At 43.3% G+C, this 24,363-nt stretch overlaps 1 protein-coding gene across 1 annotated transcript in view; it reads left to right on the top strand.

The window, feature by feature from the left end:
* The window catches only part of ATP8A1 (ATPase phospholipid transporting 8A1), a 649,985-nt gene that overhangs the window by 85,662 nt on the left and 539,960 nt on the right, over nucleotides 1-24,363 (top strand). The window contains 1 exon segment of the mRNA XM_030191344.1: nucleotides 21,037-21,082. Within this exon segment, the coding sequence (XP_030047204.1) occupies nucleotides 21,037-21,082 (46 nt within the window).

The raw sequence follows: 24,363 nt of genomic DNA, 5'->3' as shown, positions 1-24,363 counted from the left end.
ATTATAGCCGTACTGGGTCAGACCAATGGTCCATCTAGCCCAGTATCCTTTCAGCAGTTGCCAACCTAGGTCACAAGTACCTGGCAGAAACCCAAATCATGTCAACACTCCATGCTACCAATCAAAGGGCAAGTAGTTGCTTCCCATGTCTGTCTCAATAGCAAGCTATAGACTTCTCTTCCAGGAACTTGTCCAAACCTTTTTAAAACCCATATACGCTAACTACTGTTACTACATCCTCCAGCAAAAGCGTTCTAGAGCTTAACTATTCATTTAGTGAAAAAATGTTTCCATCTATTTGTTTATTCAAAAATATTTTAATATTTTAAATCCCTATCGGCTTATACACGAAACAGAAACACACATCATATTAAAAATAAATAGGAAAAGGAAGGAAGAAATAGATCAAACCTATTTCTCCAACTTCTATTTGTTTTAAAAGTATTTCCATGTAATTTCATTGACTGTTTCAGTGTCTTCGATAGGATTTTATAGATCTCAATCATATTTCCCCCTCAGCCATTTCTTTTCCAAACTGAAGAGTGCTAACCTCTTTAGCCTTTTCTCATATGGTGTTCTGCTCTGGTTTTACAGCCTGCCTCACTAACACATACTACTCAACAATTACTGTGGATTCTTTTGGATTCGTATTAGGTAAATGAGACTTTTATTAAAGGTTCACTTCAAACGGAGAGTGTGTAAGTCATTATTGTCTAAGATACACACTGATTAAGAAATATACACAATGATTACGCTATAATTTATTTGTAGCATTTGTATCCCACATTTTCCCACCAATTTGCAGGCTCAATGTGGCTTACATTTGCCGTAATGGCGGTTGCCATTTCTGGTTAACATGATTACAGATGGTATTGCATTAATGTGCATACATTCATGGTAACATACATGGAACATAATATATATGGAACAGATCATGGTATATCCATGTGCGTACATACATGGTAAAAAAGAATACATTATGGTATTGCAAGAAGGTTCCTGAGTAATAAATTGGGTTGTATCATACATTAGGTCATCGGCTATAGAGAGACCCTATTCGACATAAGGTTTAAAGTGGTAGTGCTTGATCATTACAAGCAAAGAGGTTAAGCAGTCAGGTGATAAAAGTTTGTTTTTTGTATAGATCGTATATAATGGTATTGTTTAGTACTTAAGATGGTTGAAGAGAAACAATCATTACATTGCTGGTCATGCATCACTACATCCAGGCTTCCTTATCAGCGAAGCCAGGAGTCTCTTGACCAGGCAAGAAGCTATAATAAACAATCATAATATACATACATCATAATCTACATACATCACTGGTCATGCGTTACCACATCCAGGCCTTTCTCATCAGCTGGGAAGCCCTTGTTCAGTGAAGCCAGGAGTCTCATGATCAGGCAGTCTTGTATGCAGCATGTCTGCTCGTAGGTGAGCTTCTGATTTTTGCTATAAGAGGCCCCCTTTTTATTAGGTTTAAAACTCAATTTCAGAGCTAAGGAAAATTACAAACTGTGCGTGAGAATTGTGGTCACATGCTTTTCTGTCCAGGTGGCCAGCCTGAACTCGAAACATGCTCCACCTCCCTCTGCACATACCAAATTAATTAGAGCCATGCCTTATTTTCCACATTCCAACTTGTTTTTTGCATGAACAGGGAAGAACAAGAAAAAGTTACCTTTGGTCAAACCCAGAAACTTCAGAGTGTACTGTCAGCCAAAGCAGAGTTGAAAAGCAATCTTTAAAATCTTTCTATTACATTTGGTTCTTTGATTTTCAACTCTGCTTGTATGACAGTGGTATAATAGAATAGCAATTCCATACATAAGTTATTGCTCTATATCAGGTAAAACAACCTGATATAAAAAAGGAATAAGATAGATTATACAAATGGGTAATATACTGAGCACTAATATCAACAAACATACTAAAATTAATAGAAATATAGTCCAAGGACAAACGTTAATGATGCTGCCCTCCAATAACTAAAAATGTGGTAACCAAAATTCAGTAGCACACATAATAAACAGTATTACAAATTTACATAATACACACTGCTTAGTTACACAATTTGCCCAGACAAAAATAGATCAGTGCACAAGGCAGTATTTGAAGTTATTAATATTCAAGTTGTGAAAGGAATCCACCAGTGAAAGATTCACCTCCACAAGTGTTCACAGTTAGTCATTAAATCATCCTGAGCCTTATTCCTTTGTATGAGGGGAAATAAATATTACAACATGCAAGTAGTAAAGTATGTTATATTAATGTCTACTTGTAAACTATATGAGTATAATTAAAATTTTTTTTTTTAAATTATACTCATATAGTTTACAAGTAGACATTAGGTGTGTGCTCCAACAAAGAATTAACATAACTAATTTTTGTGGCCTTCATCTGGGCCTATAATAACACTATACATTCCAATTCTAATTTATCCGTAGTCTCTTTAGACCTCTGCCATCTCCTTTCAAATCTCTTTCTGTCAGACCAACCCTATCCTTTCTTAACTGCCAAAGAACCTCCCTATCTTGATTCCTGCTGCAATAGGGAGCCTTCTGAAAATGTTCCGAAAACATATCACTCAAAGGCTGCAATCTATCCAACTCCATCCCTAAAACATTTCGATACATCACCCTTTCAGTATCTACCTCCATGGATCACACTCCTTCAACCCTTATCAAGAAAGGAACTGCCCCATGATCTGTCTTAGTTAATGGAACTGCCCCATGAACTGTCTTAGTTAATGGAACCAGCTTAGATGGTTTCAATTAAATAACACATCTCCTTCCCCCCAAAAAACATCCTTCTCTGTCCCCTCAGCCAAGATCTTTCATCTCTTTTGTCCCCCTCCCCCACACATAGCAGCATCTCTCTCTCTCTCTCTCTTCCCCCCCCCCCCCCCCCATGGGTCCAGTACCTCATGCTACCTCAGTGTTCCGGTCCACCAAACCTCAGTTTTTTGCTACAGCATTGAGGGTAGGATGCTGCAGAAGGAAGGATCCGGGTCAGCCCAGGCAGCGTGTTACTGCTGCCAGCTCCAGCGAAGAACTCTGGTTTGGTAGACAGAGGGCAGTGAGGGAGGTCAAGGAAGAGGTGCTAGACTTGTGGGGGCAGGTGCTGGATCCACAGTGGCAAGAGAGGAGACAAGGGAAGGGAGAGATGTTACTACATTATGAACAGAAAAACCCCCCAAAAAAGCTGCTTGTGAAATGGCCCCGTAAAACACCTCCCAGGTGATCAGTGCACAACAGTTGAGAACCGCTGGTCTGGATTGAGGATCCTAAGTTAGCTGCCTGTTAGTGTAATTCAGTTCTAAACACCTAACTTGTTTCCCCTGCTCTAGCTCTGACCTTGTAGTTGTTTACTTTTCAGGATCATGAAATTAGGTGGCTAAATTTAGGAACATAGTACTAGTAAATGTTCAAAAGAATTAATTCAGGATCCTGGATCCCAGTAAGAGTTTCTAAATGCTTTCAAAACTGACCCTCATAGTTTTGTTGGGAAAGGAATTGTTAAAAACCTTTTTTTAATTTTTTTTTAAGTTATTCACTTGTGTATAGTCAACTGCTAAGTTCTCTCCCCTCCCTCCAACCAGAAGTAAACATGCATTGTGAACAACCATTTACTCACTTGCTAATATGATGGAGGGGAATCAGGGAAGAAATGATATGCATAGGCTTCACGGCCATATGTGCTATTTCAAAATTCCTCCCTCCCCCACTTATCTCATTCACTCATTTTATCTATCATACTGTATATATAAACTATTACCTATTGCCACATCCAGAAAGTATCCCATACTGTGCAGCTATTGCAGACTTCATCATGGGGTGCTCTACCCCTTTTATATCCCTGCATATTATCATGTCTCGGTATCTAAATCAGGGGTGGGTAACCATGGTCATTAAGGGCTACAATCCAGTCGGGTTGATTTCCACAATGAATATGTAAAGACATTTATTTGCATGGTTTATGCAAATTCACTTCATGCATATTATTGAAATAACCCAACTGGATTGTGGTTGTTCACCCCTGATTTAAATAATTGCATTTAGTTTACCCCTATTAACCACAGGAATGGGGAGAAACTGTTCCCATATCATTCTCTAAAAGCTTGAAACTAACCTTAAACAGGCTGTTCCAGCTAGGTGGAACAGCATTTATAAAATGCTAGTATCAGTATGTAAAAACTTAACACATATTAGACAAATGGTAACTGAATTCAATGGTAAAATAACTACAGAAGCTGCTTTTGGATTTAAATGCAGCACTTTTAAGTGACATCATTTGGGTCTTTTCTGGCTTTGATGTAGTAACAAGAGTGTTGTCTGCTGATCAGACTCCTACCATCTTCAACGTTCTTCCATCGTGTTCCAGTTGCTCAAGAATTTAAGGCATCAATGAGCATTTCCAACATTTAATTTTTTCCTGTACATCCACTATACAGTGTTGGTTGTTTTCTGTACCCGTGTTTGAAAGAGTATCCAATTATCTTCCCAGATGATGTAAACACACAGGCAACCAAATCTTTGAGAAGGCTGTACCAAAACCAGATCGAAATGGAAGGCTCGAGTCCAGCATCAACAACTCAGGATCCTCTGCAATCCACATCCCCAGAAAGTGTCACATCTGTGGAAGGGCACCCTCTCCAAAAGAATGGAAAATGGATATTAGTAGTTTTCTGAGCGTTTTTTATGGAATAACTAGTAAAAAAGGCCCGTTTCTGGCACATATGAAATGGGCGCTAGCAAGGTTGTCCTCGGAGTGTGTATGTTTGGGAGACTGTGTGTGAGAGAGAGTGAAAGTGCGAGTGTGTGTGTAAGAGAGAGAGAGAGTGTGGGTGTGAGTGTATGTGTGAGAATGAGAGTGTGTGCAAGTGCGTATGTGAGACACAGTGTAATTGTGAGTGTGTTTTACACAGTTTCAGTGTGTGCGTGAGAGAGAGTGTGTGTGATACTGAGATGCTCTGTGAGACTGTGTGTGTGTGATACTGAGATGCTCTGTGAGACTGAGTGTATGAAACCAAGTGAGTGTGTGAGTGATTGTGTGACTGTCAGATGAGTGTGTGTGTGTGTTTGTGGCGTGGGTTCATGAAGCACTTGCAGAAGAGAGAGTGAGTGTGTGTGTTTGGGGGGGGGGGAGGTTTGAGGTAGCAGGGCCAAATGATAGTGAGTGTGTGTGTGTGTGGGGGGGGTTTAGGGACGGCTGCCAGATTATTAAGTGAGTGTGTGTGGGTGGGGCAGGGGTTTCAGGAAGCGCTGCCAGATGAGTGACAGAGTGTGTGTGTGTACGGGGTTTTAGGATGTGCTGCCAGATGTGAGAGAGTGGTTTGGGGGGGGAGGGGGGTTCAGGAAGCGCTGCCGTAGTTAGAGAGAGTGTGTGTGTGTGTGTGTTGTAGGGGTGTCGGGGTGTGTGTGTTTGGGGTTTCAGCAGGGAAGAAGAGGGGTTGGTTATGGAAGCACTGGCAGTTGATGAGTGTGTGTGTGAGGGTGTGTTTATTGTGCATTTCCACATGAGAGAGTGTGTGTGTGGTGGGGTTCAGGAAGCGCTGCCAGATGAGAGAGTGAGTGTGTGTGTGTGTGTGTTTGTGTTTGAGGGGGGGGGGGGTGTTCAGGAACTGTTGCAAAATGAGAGTATGAGTGTGTGTGTGTGTGGGGGGCAGTGATTTGAGGAAGTGCTGCCAGATTACAGAGTGAGTGAGTGTGTGTGTGTGTCTGTTGGGGGGGGGGGGTTTGCGTTGAGGAGTTGTGGCCAATTGAGAGTAAGTGTTTTGTTTTGTTTTTTGGGTGGTGGGTTCTGGGACCGCTGCCAGATGAGTGATTGATTGTGTGTGGGGGGTGGGTGCTGGGGTTTCATGGAGCGGTGCCTGTTGTGAGTGTGTGTGTGTGTGTTTTTTCTTTCATTTTGGGTGGGGGATTGTATTGTGTTGAATTTCGAAGGAAGCGGAGGCTGCTTTCTGGGGTTGTTTGTTGTGTTCCGTCTCCGCTTCCTCCGCGTGATGCACCCACCGCCGCCACCGCGCGTTGCTCCCCCCCCCTCCCGCCGCCATTCCAGCCTACCGTGTCTTAGTTTTGCTGGCGGGGTACCCAAAATCCCGCCAGCAGAAGTCCTTCGTCGTGGGCTCTGCTGAGTGCCGCTTGATGTTCTGCATGTAGGCTGTGCAGGGCGGGGTTATGTGTGTCTTACGTCATGCACGTGCATGACGTCAGACGCACATAAGCCCTGCCTGCAGATCACGCTGGATGTGTTCTTGTGGGGTTTCGGGTTCCCCGGTACCGGCGGCAAAGGTACACATTGGTGGGTGGGTAAGGGTTGGGGTTCCTTCATGTGGATTGTGTTGCGTGGTTTTTTGTTTTTTGCTGGATTTTCGTGGGTGGCCTGGGGGGGGGGGGCGCGGGTGTGTTTGTTGCACCTGCAGCATGTGTTGGCTGGGTTTTTTTTTTCTTTTTTTTTGCGGTTTGTCGTGTCTGTGTGTGGCTTTGTGGGGAGTGTGCGGTGCGGGGGGGTGGGTGTTGCACATCCTGGGGGAGGAGTATGCTCCCCCTGCTTGTTTGTTTTTTGTTTTTCCTTGACTTTTTTTTTATTTTTAAACGCTCCCTGAAGGTTCTTTTTGCTAAGGTTCTGAACTCACGTCATGACGTTTGACGTGAGGGCGGGGCTCTGAGTCATAGTGGGATGGCTTCACCACCATGAACCTACGAACCCTTGTGCTGTGAGTTCAGAAACCTTTGTCCTCAGAACGTTCAGGATGCGTTTTATTATAGTAGATGCCTCCTTTGAAGGCTACTGTTAATGATTTGGACCAGGGGCGTATGCAGAATTGACATTTTGGGGGGGGCAGAGTTAACTTGAGGGGGCACTAGGCATATAAGTGTGAGTAGTGCTTGGTATACTCCTAAATAATGCCTTAGAGTGCACTTGATAACGGATTTCTAAGTAAACAATCTGTCCTACATCAATCAACATAAACCACATACACACATGGAAACTTTGGAAATTGACATTTTAAAATAAAGCTGCATTATCCCATAACTTAAACTTTGCCATTATAGTAGACCTGAGTCTGGTCACCTTCTCAACACAGATCATAAATAATTACTGCAGTGGGACATATCCCTCTACTTTGCTTTATAACAAATATAAAATAGGGAAATTCTTTGAAATGGTCTCACTGTGATAGCAGCTGAGAAGTGTCCATAGCAGTGTGGACAACATAACTGGGCAGACTGGGTGACTAGATGTTTTCTTGGGAACACTGTCAGGAACTTTGTCTCTCTTGGAAGCTAAAATCATAATCAACTTCCATAAATTTTGTGATAAACACAGAAGATACTTACCTCCTAAGAAGTGGGTAGTGGAAGCATAATATAATGACATCATGTGCAGCAGAAGTCACATGCACAAAGCAGCAGTTTTGACCCTGTCAATGCTTCCGCTACCCATCACTCACCAGAAATTCTGGCACCACCTCAATAATAGCAACACAAAAACTCTTCAGTGCCACATACTTTATGGAACAACAGTAAATTCTGCAAAGATGCTTCTCAGAGCCCATGTAGCAAACTAAACAGTACCAATTCTAAAACACACAAATACTAATAACTGTACCTTTACAAAGGCAGCAGTAAAAATATAGAACATCAATATGCTTCCTATTGGAAAAACCAAACAAGTCAGACTCTTATGGATCCCAACACAAACTATATACCAGCAAATCTCTCCCCTTGGTCATATGCAGAACACAGATTAACCCTCACCAATTACAGAATAAAAGACCAAAAATTAGAACAGGAAACACTGAGAAATCACATTCTCTATAAGCAGAACAACACAGGAGAAATAAAAATAAAAAGGCACAGAACTAGTCTTACGATAAGAGCTGTGAGATTTTGCAGTTTCTATTATGAAACTGGTCTTGCAGGAGCAGGAGATGACATCTTATTAATGGCTCTCCTGCTGCCGATGGAGGGGGAGCAGAGATGCCAAGGGTAGCCCATGACAAAGCTGAAGATTTGTCACTGCTATGCTGGAGATTTCAGGCCAATAAGTGAGTATTTTCTTTCCGAGGTCCCAGCAATGTCTTACACCAGATATGGCAGATATACATTCCAAAAACTAACATATTCTAATAAATAAATAGAAAATAGAATTATTTGTTCTACCTTTGTTATCTGTCGTTTTATTTTTCTATTTGTGTTGTCTGAGCCACTGGTTTCTGCTTTTTTAAATTTTAACTCTCTTACCACGGTCTTCTTGTCCATTTTGACATTTCTTTCTCCATGTTCACCATCCATCTTCTCTCTGCGTTCCTATCTGCCCTGTCCAGTATCTCCCCTGTCTCTTTGCCCCATCCTTACACCATGTTCAGCATCTCCACTCTGTTCTTATTCTTGTGTTGTCCAGCATTGCTCTTCTGTGTCTCTGTCCCCTTCACATGGCCATCACCCTCCTCTGTGTCTCTATGTCCCCCCCCCCCCACATCAAACATGTCTCTTATCCCTCCTCATAGTCAGCTTCTCCTCTTGCTTTTTCCATATTCTCCCACACTACTGCCCCCTTCCAGTGCCAGCATATCTGTCTCTATCTTCTTCCCCGCCCCTGGGCCACATGTTTCTTTCTTTCTTCTTTTACTACCCCTGGGGTCAGCATCTCTCACTCTCTCTTCCTTCCCTCTTGTACCCCTCCCCCAACCTCAGGGCCAGCATGTGTCCCTCTCTCTTAGGTTCAGCAGCTCGCTGTCTCTCTTCTCTTCTTCCTGCCCACCTCTCCAAGAATCCAGAAGGTATATCTGTCTCTCCTGCACCTTATCTCATCAATCTCCTCCATCCCTGACCCTCATTTTGAAGATCTTCTCTTTCCCTCCTCACTATTCCTTCATTTTACTTTACTCTGCTACCCCCTACCCTGGTCCAGTCATCTCTTACCCCATCCGAGCCTCTGCCCTCCAAACCTGCCTTAGATTCATTGCTGACGATGGTGGCAGCGTTTCACTCAGGCTGTCTCCAGCTGACCCACGGGGCCTTTCCTCTTCCAGTTCCCACCCTTCTTTTCGGTGGGCAGGATCTTGCAGAAGAAACGCAGATTGGCCAGAGACAGCCTAAGTGAAACGCTGCTGCCGTTGGCGATCTAAAGAAGATTTGCGGAATTGCAGGTCTTGCGGCAGGGCAGTCCTGCTTCTTGTTCAAGCGGTCTCAACTCACAGCGCTGGCAGGCAGCACCGCACAGGAGAGGCTTCCTTCGTAATTAACAGCTGCGCATGCCTCGTGAGTAGTGTTGTGCGTGCGTCCGATCGTGCTGTGGGGGCAGGGCTGTTCGTGGATCACTCGAGGTTGCTTATAGCTCAGGAAGCACAGTGGTTGTGAGTGACGTTCTGAGTCACAGGGATGCAGGAGCCGGTGTGTGGGGGGCCACAAAGGTAATTGCTAGTGTTGCTGTGAAGCTGGACCACGTGAGAAATTATGCCCTTAGTTTAAAACAGCAGCAGCGGCAGCAAATTGAATTTTCTTGACGTGGTTCCTAAAATCAGGCACCTGACTGGCCACCACAGTAGAGGGGGCCTGAGAGAGGAATGCGGGGGCCTTGGCCCCTGATTTGGACAATGTTTATTTTTATTTATTTATTTTTTTTTTTTGGAAAAACGAGCAAAAGTGCCAGCCAAAACTGGCAAACCTTGCATGGGGGATCCTGTGCATTCCTGCTACCAGCACATCATGAGAGGATTTTTTTTTTTTTTTTTAATTGTGAGAAGGACTCTGGAAGACAGGAAAGCTAGACTGAATCCTCAGATTGGATTATTCATCCACAGATTAAAAAATCATAACGGTGCTTCATAGGGGACATTTCTCCCCCACTAGGGCATTACTGGTCTGTTTGTATTTTGTCCCCCTGGACATTTTGACAGGGTGGATTAGGGTTCCTTGAGGTAGTATAAGTCAGATGTTGGGGTTGGAAGGGTAGAGGGTGGTGGGGAAATGAGGGTTATTTCAGTTGCTGCTTCTTTTCTATTTGATTTATAAACAGTTGTACAATATTATTCCTTTTTATACTTTAATAAAATATATTTAAATATAAAATTATAAGTTTTGAGGCTTTTGCAGATGGGGATAGAGTCCACAGGGATGGGGCATGGATGGGAACAAACTTTGTCCCCATGTTATCCTCTACTCCCCAGTGCTTATACCCCTATTATGTTAAGACCCATGTATATATTTCTGCAGTCACTGTAATGCAGAACATACTCCTATAAGTGATTCTTTACTATATCAGCTAAGTTATCTTTATGCATTTTACATACAATCACCAAGCAACTTCTACAGTACCATGCTATAAAGACAGATCTTAATTGAATAGGGGGATCAGGGGAATTACAATAGGAAGTAGAGAATGTAAAATGCTGTTTGATACTATTCACAATCTCCAACCCACAACTCTCCTTGGAAAGAGATATGGCAGAGGTGGTTATCTGTGGCAGAATCTCGGGCCTCAAAAGTAACGCCTCCACGTGCAAAATATAACGTATAATCTGAAGTTTGAGTTGAAGCATAGTTTAAATGGTAGGTTCCCCTTCCCATGGGTCCAATCTTATATTGCCCAACCAGTCTTGTAAGGTCCTCTTGTAATTTTTCACAGTCCTCTTGTGATTTAACAACTTTGAATAACTTTGTGTCGTCAGCAAAAATAATTTATTTATTTATTGCATTTGTATCCCACATTTTCCCACCTCTTTGCAGGCACAATGTGGCTTACAATACATCATGAATGGTGGAAATATATTAGAAAATAAACATTAGTGTTACAGAAGGATCTTGGGCAACATAATAATGATAAAACATGATAGTAGTATAACATGCAGATATTGTAATTACCTCACTGGTTACTTCCAGACCCCTGCAGAACTCCACTATTTACCGTTCTCCATTGAGAATACTGACCATTTAACCCTACTCTGTTTTCTATCCTTTAATCTTTTTTAAATCCACAATAGAACACTACCTCCTATCCCATGACTTTCCACTTTGAGTTTTGCATTTAATTCTGGTTGATGTATCTAAAAAAAAACTTTATTAGAATTAGAAAAGGTTCGAAGAAGAGCGACCAAAATGAAAAAGGGGATGGAACGCCTCCCATATGAGGAAAGGCTAAAGAAGTTAGGGCTCTTCAGCTTAGAAAACAAGACGGCGGGGGGAGGGGGGATATGATTGCGGTCTATAAAATCCTGAGTTGTGTAGAATGGGTAAAAGTGAATCGATTCTTCACTCTTTCAAAAAGTACAAAGACCAGGGGACACTGAATGTAATTACATGAAAATATTTTTAAAACAAATAGGAGGAAATAGTTTTTTTTACCCAAAGAATAGTTTAGTTCTGGAACTTGCTGCCAGGATGTGGTAACAGCAGTTAGCGTATCTGGATTTAAAAAAGTTTGGATGAGTTCCTAGATGAAAAGTCCATAGTCTATTATTGAGATGACTTGGGGAAAGCCGCTGCTTGCCCCGGGATTGGTAGCATGGAATGTTGCTACTAATTGGGTTTCTACCAGGAACTTGTGACCTGGATTGGCCACTGTTGGAAGCATGATACTGGGCTATATGGATCATTGGTTCTTATGTTCTTATGCGTCTGACATCACCCTCCTAGCACCCACCATTCCTTCCCTACCCAGAAGTGTCTATGGCTGTTCTAAGACATCTGCTTTGGCGAAACCATTGCCAAACCTGCTGGTTGACTCTACCTAGATTCATCTGATATTGGCGCTCTTCCGTGAGCCAGAGTCTTCCTTTCCCCCTTCTGCAAATGAACACTCACCATCCACTGCAATCTGATCCACTTCAGTAATCTGTGTGCAATTACTGCCATTGCTACCTGAAGCCACACAGCAGCACTCAGCCGCCTTTCATGCTGCTTCCTGCTCCAAGGAAGACCATACCTCGCCTATTTGGATACTTTTGTTCTGTTTGGATACCTTTGCTCTGTTCATCTGTGGAAACCTGTGTGATTCAGAGAAAATAGGGACCATGGCTGTTTAATCCCACCTCTCTTGCTATTTGTCTCATGCAAGGAGGTTAGATTGAGACCTTTAGTCTTGTGTGACTCGAGCTTTGTTTATTCTTTTGCTTTTTACAGATTCTTCTTTGGCAGCTGAAGAAAGCTGCATTGCATCCAAATACCTTCCCCTTCCCCAAGAAAGCAATTGCATCACCTTCCTTGGGCCTACCTTACAGCCCTGGTGGTCCAGTGGTGAGCCGGGGCAGGAGCAACCTTTCTATACGCCTGCCATGAGGTCTCTGTACTGAAAATGGCTCCTGCAAGTTTCTACAGCAGTCTTATGAGCTTGCTGTGGGAACTCGTGGCATCCATTTTTGGTACAGAGACCACATGGGCAGGAGCCTAGGAGGGTCAGTCCTGTCCCAACTCACCACTAGACCACCAGGGCTGTAAGGTACACCTGAGAGGGAGAGTAGATTGGAGTTTATGGTTAGTGTTCAATTACAGAGGGGGAAAGAAGGAATCTGGCTCATGGAAGAGCTCAAACGTCAGACGAATCTAGGTTGAGTCAATCAGCGGGTTTGGCAATGGTTTTGCCAAAGCAGGCGTTCTTAGAACAGCCATGGATCTTTCAGTATCTTAAACAAAATTCTTTTTTGCTAAAATAAATTTGGAAGGTTCTGTTAAGTCTTGGGCAGTCTCTATCCATTCAGCTTTGTTCCCTGGAAAATTTGTAAATCTCAAGTAGAGATCTTATCCAGAGGGGTGAATTGTTTTCATGGTAAGATGGAAAAAGTAAAGGGAGCCCAGGATTTTTTTTTGTCTGCAAGATAACATGTTTCTGTGTGGGAAAACTGAGAATCTTGAAAATGCTATGAAAAGGTAGAATTTATGACTTATGAGTCTATTCCTTAGTCTGAGTATTTTAACTTTCCTGACATGGCTAAGGATACACAGAAAAAACGTAGGCAGTTTATGTTAATGAGGCTTAGTACATTGCAATTTGGTGTCACATTTTTTCTTAAATTTCTATGTAAGTGTATGGTGAGATATAATATTTCTTATGTATTTTATGAACTGTCCTAGCTGACCTTGTTTCTCAGAGATAAATGGGGAAGGAGGGCAATGTTTGCTTTCCTGTGCTGTGTTTTCTAACATGTTCAAACAAAAAAAATAAGACAAAAGTAAACAATGGAAACCCAAGAATGAAAGAAAAAGACAGTAATTAAGTTAATTGGACAATTTGCCATTTTGAATAACCTGCATGTTTGATCATTCATGTGATAGGAGATTCTGTACATTCACAGAACAAAATAAATCACTAATTAAAAAAAATCACAATGTGGGCAGGGTACACAGTGCATACACCACAATTAATCTAGCCTCCCCACCCCTTCCTTGCTCTTTTTATTTGCCACCCAAATCTCCTCTCATGCATGTATCACCTGGTACAAACCATTTACCAGATTTTATGAATGAGGGATCAGTTTTATGTAGATTAATCGTGGACCACAACATATGCGGGAAGTGGTAGAGTTGAAAATTGTAACAGAAAGCAAAAGTATGTGGGATAAACACAGAGGAATCCTGTATAGAAAGCATGGAACCAAACAAGCTTAGTGGTATTCAGATGTCCTCTGCAGTGTTCGGAGTGTGTTTTGTTTTTCTAGGAATGAGTCATTTTTTTGGGTAAGATGTTCTAATTTTACTTCACTACTTTTGAAGCCAGTACTTTTAATTTTTACTTAAGTACTTTTAAAAAGTAACAAACCCATTATATTTGTATACTTTAGGGGCAATACATCATTCAGTATTCAGTAGAGATCCTGAAAACCAAACTGGCTGTGGTGGAAGGGAGGATGTGTGAACCTGATGTCTAATTTGTGTCACTGTCCTAGGGATACAAAATGTCAACTAGTTTTTATGGAATGTAGTTGGATTCTCAGAAAGTTGTTAACACCTGACTAATCCTTGGTTTATTTGAGATGAGTTGGTGGTCTCAGCATGAGTGAGTGAGTTTTATTACATTTAAACTGATCTGGTAATAAAGGGATGCTTGTATTGCATGCCCATGCTGTTCTTGCCGTGTAGATTAATGGAAACATTTGATTTCCGGTTTGGTAAGAGTGATGTGGTAGTCGTGTTAGTCCACTTTTAAAGGTAATAAATAGAAGTAAAACAAAACAGAGAAAAGAAAATAAGATGATACCTTTTTTTTGACTAAATACGTTTCGAAGGTAACCCTTCTTCAGATCAGAAATAAGCAAATATTAATAAAAGTATATATAAGTAAAACATCAAAGCATTCCAATGATAGTCTCACAGGAAGAGGGTGGGGTGGGTAAGGTGAGAAATATATGATAAGGTAATACATTTAAAATAACTAATTTCATTAAGTAATTTAGAGTGAAAGTAAAAATTGCCCTAATTTATGTATGTTCTTTATTTGCAAGAAAGATCAGGACATTTGATCTTTGGTCCCTGATGTGGAACTTTCCAATTGAATTTCTTGTATGCCAACATCTCTCCTGTTTTATCTGTCTTGGAGGAAAGAAGAAAAAGTGACTAGAAAACAGAGTTTTAGAAGAACACAAGCGTGCCAAGCACAAAACAAATAGAAAAACAAATGGGAATCTGGTTGCAAACATATTGTTTTAGCCTTGCCTTTATGGTTTATTAAAGCATTTGAAAATGTAAATATGTCTGTAATATGCAGCTATTGTTAAGAAAGGATTATGGATTGGAATGTTAGAAACAATATATTTCTCTTTCAGTAAGGAAGACAGGGCCATTTCAGGGTGCTGATGATAAAGGGCACCAAAATAACAAATTCCCTCCAGTCCTGCCAGCAGTCTGACATCCACAGTCCAGCATCTGCCTTCGTACGTTCTTTTGTAGAGATCAGTGGCAGTGACTCACACATGCTGCTTGCAGTCTCCTAGCAGCCCAGTACCTGCTCCCGAGCCTCCATGGATTCTGACACCACCTGTCCCACCGACCCCGCAGCCTTCTCCGATGGCTCTTGACGAGTGCATCCGGGCCTTGTTTCCAGAGCTTATGGAGGGACTGCTACGACAGTCAGCTTCGGTGTTGGGGGTGCTTGCGCCTTCTGTACTTGCTGCTGCAGCGGTGTCTGGTCCTTTGCCTGTGGTGAGCTCCCCGACCGCAATGCTGCCTGCGGCATCGACGTCGGTTGCCACCCAGGTCGACTCCTCTTCGACGTCGGTGGAGGGAGCTTCACCACAGTTGGACCGGGCATCGACATCACCATAGAATGGACATCGTTCCTCGGTGTCTAGGCAGGTCCAGTGTTGAAGCACCTTAACTCGGGTTTTATCCGACACTGAGCAGGAGCGTCTGTGGGAGTCAGATGAGGATCCCAGGTACTTCTATTCTGATGAATCCTTTGGGATTCCCTCTGATCTTTCCCCTCCGCTAGAAAGGAGACTATCTCCACCGGAGAGTCTGTTCTTTTCCTCTTTTGTCCGGGAAATGGCTATGGCTATTCCCTTCCCTGTGGAGGTTCAGGATGAGCCCAGGACTGAGATGCTTGAGGTCTTGGATTATTCTTCTCCACCTAAAGAGGCTGTGACAGTTTCTCTGCATAAGGTACTGAAGGAAGTCTTTATGTGAAACTGGTCAGCCCCTCTGTCTGGCCCCAAGGTCCCAAAAAAAGCTGAATCCCAGTGTCGGATTCACGGTGAACCTGGGTTGATGAGGTCCCAGTTACCCCACAATTCCATGGTGGTGAATTCCGACCTCAAGAGAGCCAGGAGTACTAGAGACTATGCTTCTGCGCCCCCAGCCAGAGAAGCTAGGACTCTTGATTATTTTGGGAGGAAGACATATCAGGCCGCTATGCTCACTGCAAGATCCAGTACACTTGTGGGACTCGATATGTCAACTGTCCAGCTTGGTTGATGTACTCCCTACGGAGCTGGCTGAGCCTTTTGCCAGGTGGTCAGGCAGCAGGAGGCGTGTCGCAAGTTCCTGGCCAGGGGGTACTTTGACACTTTTGACGTGACATCCAGGATCGAGGCTCAAGGTATAGTGATGCGCAGACTCTCATGGCTGCCTGTCTCTGACCTGGATCATTCTGTCTAGCAGCGGATGGCGGGTGTCCCTTGCCGGGGGTGACAATCTTTTTTGGTGAAAAAGTAGAGGATCTAGTTGATCAAATCAAGAAGCATAATGATGCTATGGATTCTCTCTCCCACTGGGTGCCTTCTGCTACTGCCTCCTCATCTAGGAAGTATTTTGGCGGGAGGAGGAATGCCCCCTATACCTATTGTAGGCGTAGGTACACTCCTGCTTCTGGGCAGCCTGTCCAGGCTCAGGCCCAGCGCGCTCGTTCTCATCAACAGCGTGCGACTAAGGCCCATTCTGCTCCCCAGCAAAAGTAAGGGACGGGCTTTTGACTGGCTCCAGTTCAGTACAGCCTCAGTAAAAGTGTCCGTTCCGGACGACTTGCCGGTAGGGGGGAGGTTGATGTTTTTTTCACCAAAGGTGGCCTCTCATGACCTCTGATCGGTGGGTTCTTCAAATAGTCTGGTTAGGATATACCCTAATCTGGAATCCAAACCTCCAAATTGCCCAATGGGAGCTCATTATTACAGTTCCCAGCACAAGCAGGTACTTGCAGAGGAACTCTCCGCCCTTCTGCAGGCCAGTGCGGTCGAGCCTGTTCCACCAGGGGAAGAAGGGCTGGGATTCTATTCCAGGTATTTCCTTGTGCATAAGAAAACAGGGGGGGGGGGGGGGGGGGATGCGTCACATCCTAGACTTAAGGGGCCTGAACAAATTTTTAGTTCGAGAAAAGTTCAGGATGGTTTCCATGGGCACCCTTCTTCCCATGATTCAAGAGAACGATTGGCTATGTTCTCTGAACTTAAAGGATGCTTACATAAATGTCCCGATACTTCCAGCTCACTGGAACTATCTGCGATTTCGGCTGGGAACGCAGCACTTTCAGTGCTGTGTACTGCCCTTTAGTCTGGCATCTGCGCCCAGGGTGTTCACAAAGTGTCTGGCAGTAGTTGCAGCGTCGCTACGCAGACTGGGAGTGCATGTGTTCCCTTAGCTCGACAATTGGCTGGTGAAGAGCACCTCGAAGGCAAGCGCTCAGCAGTCCATGCGGATGACTATTCAGGTGCTAGAACTTCTGGGGTTCGTGATAAATTATTCCAAGTCCCATCTCACCTCAGTTCAGAAATTGGAATTCATTGGAGCTCTGTTGAATACAAAGACAGCTTGTGCTTATCTTCCCGAGGCAAGGGCGGACAACCTCCTGTCCCTAGTGTCCTTAGTACGAGCACCTCAACAGATCACAGCTCGGCAGATGTTAAGACTTCTGGGGCACATGGCCTCCACAGTTCATGTAACTCCCATGGCACGCCTGCACATGAGATCAGCTCAATGGACCCTGACCTCTCAGTGGTATCAAGCAGCGGGAGATCTAGAGGATGGGATCCAATTGTCCACCAACTTCCGGAATTCTCTTCATTGGTGGACTTCCGCATTCTCTGGCAGGTTGTAAACAGTCTGGCCAACAGACCTGAACAGGGTAGTGCAACCTCACGAGTGGTCACTGAATATGAGAGTAATCCGCAAGATCTTCTGAGCGTGGGGCACCCCTCGGTGGATCTTTTTGCCACTCAGATCAATCACAATGTCTCTCAGTTCTGTTCCAGGCTTCAGGCCCACGACAGACTAGTGTCAGATGCCTTTCTCCTCCATTGGGGAACAGGCCTTCTGTATGCGTATCCTCCCATACCTCTAGTAGAGAAGACTTTGCTGAACTCAAGCAAGACTGTGGAACCATGATTCTGATTGCGCCCTTATGGCTGCGTCAGATTTGGTTCCCTCCTCTTCTGGCGTTGTCCTTTGAGAAATCATGGAGATTGGAGTGTTTTCCAACCCTCATCACCCAGAACGATGGGGTCGCTTCTGCATCCAACCTCCAGTCACTAGCTCTCACGGCCTGGGTGTTGAGATCTTAGAATTCGCCTCCTTGGATTTTTCTGAGGGTGTCTCCTGAGTCTTGCTTGCTTCCAGGAAAGATTCCACGAAGAGGTGTTACTCTTTCAAATGGAGGAGGTTTGCTGTCTGGTGTGACAGCAAGGCCCTAGATCCTCTTTCTTGTCCTACACAGACCCTGCTTGAATACCTTCTACGTTTGTCAGAGTCTGGTCTCAAGACCAACTCCGTAAGAGTTCACCTTAGTGTGATTAGTGCTTATCATCGCTGTGTAGAGGGTAAGCCTATCTCAGGACAGCCTTTAGTTGTTCTTTTCATGAGAGGTTTGCTTTTGTCAAAGCCCCCTGTCAAACTTCCACCAGTGTCATGGGATCTCAACGTCGTTCTCACCCAGCTGATGAAAGCTCCTGTTGAGCCACTGAATTCCTGCCATCTGAAGTACTTGACCAGGAAGGTCATTTTCTTGGTGGCCGTTACTTCATCTTGTTGGGTCAGTGAGCTTCAGGTCTTGGTAGTGCTTGCACCTTATATCAGGTTTCATCACAACAGAGTAGTCGTTCCGCACGCACCCTAAGTTCCTGCCGAAGGTGGTGTCGGAGTTCCATCTGAATCAGTCAGTTTTCTTTCCAACATTCTTTCCCTGTCCTCATCCCCGCCCTGGCAAAAGCAGTTTGCATACCTTGGACTGCAAGAGAGCATTGACCTTTTACGTGGAGCGGACGAAGCCCCTTCAGACAGCCTACCAGTTGTTTGTTTCTTTCGATCCTAACAGGAGGGGAGTTGCCATCGGAAAACGCACAATCTCAAATTGGCTAGCAGATTGCATTTCCTTCACTTATGCCCAAGCTGGGCTGTCTTTAGAGGGTCATGTCATGGCTCATAATGTTAGAGCCTTGGCTGTGTAAGTGGCTCACTTAGTCAGCCTCCATTGAGGAGATTTGCAAGGCTCTAACGTAGTGGTCAGTTCACACATTCACATCTCACTACTGCCTTCAGCATGATACCGACGCAACAGTCGGTTTGGGCAGTTAGTGCTGCAGAATCTGTTCAGGGTTAGAATCCACTCCACCCCCCCCTAGACCCATTTTTGTTCTGTTCCAGGCTCCACTCTGTTAGTTGTTTATGGTTTCAGGTCAATCATCTTATGTCCTCGCCGTTGCGAGGCCCAATTGATCAATGTTCATTGTTTTGAGTGAGCCTGGGTGCTAGGGATATCCCACATGTGAGTACAAGCAGCCTGCTTGTCCTCAGAGAAAGCGAAGATACTTACCCTGTAGCAGGTATCTCCGAGGGCAGCAGGCCGATTGGTCTCACAAACCCACCCCCTCCCCCTTTGGAGTTGTTTGTTTCTATGCATTTGATTAACCGAAGAAGCACGTTCACGCTACGGCGTGGCGAAGTCGTCCACGCATGCGCGGTGCACGCGGCTCTCGCGCTAGAAGACTCTAGCAAAACTCTTGTGTATTTTGCTGCAAAATGCCGATTTCTGGGCCGACGTGGACGTCAACCCACATGTGAGAACAATCAGCCTCCTGTCCTCGGAGAATACCTGCTACAGGTAAGTATCTTTGCTTTTCCGGTTGAAGTCTTGCGGCGCTGGCAGCGAGCAGTCAGCTGCAGTGCTGGGTAGTAAAGAATGAGGGTTCTATCCTTCCCCGGAGAGGCCACTAGACCACCAGGCACAATAAGGTACGTGAGGGGAGGGCACCCTGAAGATCACCTGCTCACTGCCCCGCAGTGCCCTCAAAAGAGGAAATATCCGGATAAACCCGAAACAATGTTAACCCCTGTATGTGGCAGATGGACGACTCTGGGGCTGGCCTGCAGGCAATGTGTGTGAATTGCTGTCTGTTTTGAAGATACACGTGTGTGGAGGTGGGGGTGGGGGGACTTGCGAGAGAGGGAAGATAAATTGTAGACAGGGGGAGAGAGTGGGAAGGGAAGAGAACCGATTGTGTGTGTTTGGGGGGGGGGGGGGAGCTGATGCCAAAATTGGCTCTGGGTGCCTCAGTCCCTTCGCTGGTCCTGAAAGAAGAGTACTTCTTGGAGATGATCTTGTCAATTCACTTTTATCATGTTAGCTGAGATGAGGAATTTTTGTATGTTTATTTAAGACAGAGGTTTTAGTGCTGCATTTCTGAAGTAGGCTGTGAAAATGTAAGGCTGTGTATCGCTATTCTGCATGCTGCTTTTGATTCCTTAATTTGCAGTTTTTCAGTTTGTATCTAGTATTTCTTATCTTTCCATTACTTCTTTATTCAGGGCTGCATTTTGATTAAAATTTGTAATCATGATTGTGCGATTAACAGTATGTTGTTTTGTTTAGTTTTGTACCTTCTGCAGTTCCTTGTGACTCTGGGCAATGGAGGGTTAAATGCCACACTGTTAAATGCGTGATTAATCACGATTAAAAATTTACTCGAAATGCATCCCTAGATTTTATCACGATCCTTGGGACACATCCACCTAGTTGAGTTTCCGGAATTATTATTATTATTAGCATTTGTATAGCGCTACCAGACGCACGCAGCACTGAACACCTGATACAGAGAGACAGAATGAATATGCATGAAATAGATTTGCATGCACTGCCTACATTGAATGCATAGCTCTCGTGCATACTCATGAAGGTTTTCCTAAAAACCTGATTAGTGAGTGTATCCTGAGAACAGAGTATTGAAAACCACTGATTTAGAGGATAAGATGAAGGGTGGTGTATCAGATACTCAAGCAGTAAAGTCTAAATCATTTTAGCTTTTAGTTTTTTCTCCAGTGTTTTGATGTTAGATGGCTGATATTAGATATTTTTGACTTGTGAGGAGGGAAAGAAGGGGTTCAGTAATCTGGAACCTACAGCTGGATGATGTTCATAACTGGTTGTGAGCCCTGTATTTCTTTCAGTGGCTTTATGTTCATGCCTAGGTGTTGAGTTTGCAATTAATATTTAGGTAAAAAAAATGCATATAGCTTTTTTATAGTGGTAGACAATTTGTGTCTGTTCTGTGAAAAGTGTTAAGCTGTTGTGCTAGGTGAACAGAGATTAATTAAATGTTTGTATTTTTTACTTTAGAAAAGGCACAAAGCTGACAGTATAGTAAACACGAGACAGACACAAGGTAAGGCCATTGTTTTTCTATTTAAAAACTTTGTAGTACTTGAGTATATTTATATCTATCTCTACCTATTTATCCCTGGCAGTTTCATTGTCCTGATTAGGGCCTTCAATCAGAACGGAGCTGACGTGCTACCTGAGGAATTTTTCCCAGTATATTGTATGTACCCTGAACTCCTGGCAATTTGCATAGTCTGGTCATTGCAGTGGCAATCCTGGATGGGCCCTGAATCTAGCCACTGCCACTAAGTTCTACTATCTTACAATGACCATGACTTGCACCCCTCCCCCCTTGGAGAATGTAAATACTGTACATTTTCCGCAACATCCTAACCAACCCAAGAGTGAACTTTACTGAAACCAGGGACTATATACTGTGCATTACATCGCACTGCTACAGAGCCATAATGCCAGCTTATGCCTTGTTTTAATTTAAAAGTCAGCATTTTTCTGTATGTCATGTATTGTAAATTCTGAAATCTTATGATGCAGTCACAGTAGAGAAATTAGTTTGCAACTTAGAAAAAAAAGAAGAGTTGTAATAAATGAAGTATATAAGCTGGACTCTCTATAGGTTATATTGCCATTTATTGGGCTGTTAAAAAGATGTCATGGTGGCTGAGCTGTATGTTCTAACATGACGCCAAGTTATAGGCTTTGGATTTTTGTGTTGCAGCACCTATTGAGTGCTGTTTTTATCCTGCTATTTTCCTTCATTTTTCATCCTACATCTTGCTTGACGTGATGTGAAGAATGTGACTGTACCTGGGCATTTTAAGGGTGCCATGACAGCATAATTTGTGTGCCAATAGCTGCTGTGGGATGTGTAGATTGTAGAAGTATATGAACACCATGAATTATTTGAAAAAACTGTATTTCACTTCTTCACTTATAAGTGCATAGGCAGCAATTTCAATGCTGAGTTTTGCTGGAAGGCAAACCTATGTCTGAGCAGGTGCGAGGCGCTTGTCCATGTACTATAAGAGTACTTAGTATGAACCCAATCCTTTTTTTTCTTTTTGTATGGAGCACACCTTGGGGAACTGATAGTTTCTGTATGTGAGGGCTGACAGCAGAGTTCTTAGGCATCTGTGATGGAGGCGCTGGGGCAGAAGAAGCCCTAAGTGAAGTCCTTTGAGAATTGTGGCCAATCACTCATAGAAACTGCTGAGAAAAAAAACTATTTTGTACCCGGGCTGCAATGTAAATGAAGAAATTTTTTTGTAGCAAGTTTACAGCTGAGACATATAGAGGGGTCTTTTCAAAATGATGTCAAAGTCAGCACGTTTCAAATGGATTTCCATTTCACGGTGCTTTTTGACAAGGAAGTATATCAAGAGTTTCTGTTCAAAAAATATTTGAGATGGATGTCTATAGGCTGGGAAATGTCCAGCATGAACATCCATTTTACAAACTGGATAAGTCAAGGGATCAAGGAAATTATATTTTAATTAAAGGACAAAGAGGAATGAGAATAAATAAAGGTCTATAGGGGAGGGGGGCGAAGGAGGTTTGGATGAAGAAATATTGAAGGGGCATTTATTGTCAGGGAACTAGTTTATCCTCTTTAAGTTTGAGCCTGGGACACTGAGGTAGCTGAAGGAATATTTGAAAGGTATTAATCTGCAAACAAACCTTTTCTGGAGACAGGAAGGTGGTAGAACTAGAGGACGTGATATTGAGGTTGAAGGAGAGCAGACTCAGGAATAATGTCAGGAAGTATTTTTTCAAGGAGAGGGTGGTATATACTTGGAATGCTCTCCTGCGGGAGGTGGTGGAGATGAAAACGGTAATGGCATTCAGAACTGCATGGAATAACACAAAGGAATGTTTAGAAGGAATGGATCCACAGTAGTGTAGCGGAGATTGAGTGGCAACACTGGTAATTGGGAAGCAAGCCAGTGCTGGGAAGATTTCTACGGTCTGTACCCCTGAAAATCGCAAGAACAATCAAGGTCATGAATATATAAGGTATCTCTAAGAAATAATCTTGTTCTCGTACTTATGTAGTACTTATGTGATAATTAAAAAAGCAAAAACAAAACAAAACTAGGAGGAAAAGACCTCAGAAGCCCCTAGTGCACAGTGCTGAAGCACAGACAATTTAGCACTAATGGGCAGCGACTTAATCATAGGTCAGAAAAAACCTCTGTATTGCTTGTGTTCGTTTCATGCTTGCATTTTTTATATAATTTTCAGTTTTACAATTAAAATACTCAAACATTCATGAGGTACTTAACTTCGTTCCAGCACTCCCAATGGGGACCCGTTTCACCCTCCTGCTTTATCAAGGGAATTGCGCTGTTCAACATGCCCCATGCCATATGAAAAGCAAAATCAATTTTAAAGCCAAAAGCCCAGCCAGAACTTGGAAAGTATCTTACTTGTCATGCTTAAACTGACATCGTTCGGCATATTTTCTTCAAATGGTGCCCAGGATTTAACAGAATCAGAACAGGTTGAACCTGCTACGGAAGCCCAAAGGGGAAAATCTTCACAAAAACACATTCCATTCTGTGGATATATTCAAACCCTTTGGCTCAATAGTTTGCAAACGGTAAATCCACCACTGCTCCCACTGTGTCAGTAAACAATCTAAATTGCCCCTGCGAGGGTAGAACTGTAACTTCTCCAATACAAAGCAGCCTAACTCAGTGTAGTTATGTCCAATTCTTGTTGCAATGTGATACCAATGGTGCTTCAGCTTTCTTCCTCGTAATACATGATTTATGTTCAATCATTCTAGTGTCTTATTTTCTTGTGGTCTTCCCCACGTACAACTTATTGCAAGGGCACTTCAACACATAGATTACATTTCTAGACTCACAAGTAGTGGTAGGTGTCAGATAAACTTTGAATCAATGGGAGTGATAAATTCTGAACATTCCAAAGTAATAATGCAAGTGCTACATTGTCCACATTTAAAATGTCCCTTCATTTCTTCAGATATTCCTGACCTCCGAAGAGGGTAAGTCAGCTGGACATAACAAATCTTTCAAATTACGCCCCCTTGAGAAGGCTGTTGTAAACTGTTGAAACAAGTGATGTGTCTACATGGTATCTCAATTTTTCTTGATAATTTTTGCCACTTCCGCATCCCCCCTCATATACCGTAAAACAAAAGTCTCTATTGAATCTTCATCACTCAATGACTTGGGTACCTCTTTTAACGACAGATCTCTGTTATTAGCTCGCAAATATGCTTTCTTAACAACAGATGATGGATAACCCCTTTGCACTAGGGACCTTGTTTTTTTGTTTGAATCTTAAAATCTTGTTCATCTT

The sequence above is a fragment of the Microcaecilia unicolor genome, chromosome 2 (assembly GCF_901765095.1).
Source record: "Microcaecilia unicolor chromosome 2, aMicUni1.1, whole genome shotgun sequence".
Classification (NCBI taxonomy): Eukaryota; Metazoa; Chordata; class Amphibia; order Gymnophiona; family Siphonopidae; genus Microcaecilia; species Microcaecilia unicolor.
This window is presented reverse-complemented; position numbering and strand designations above follow the sequence as displayed.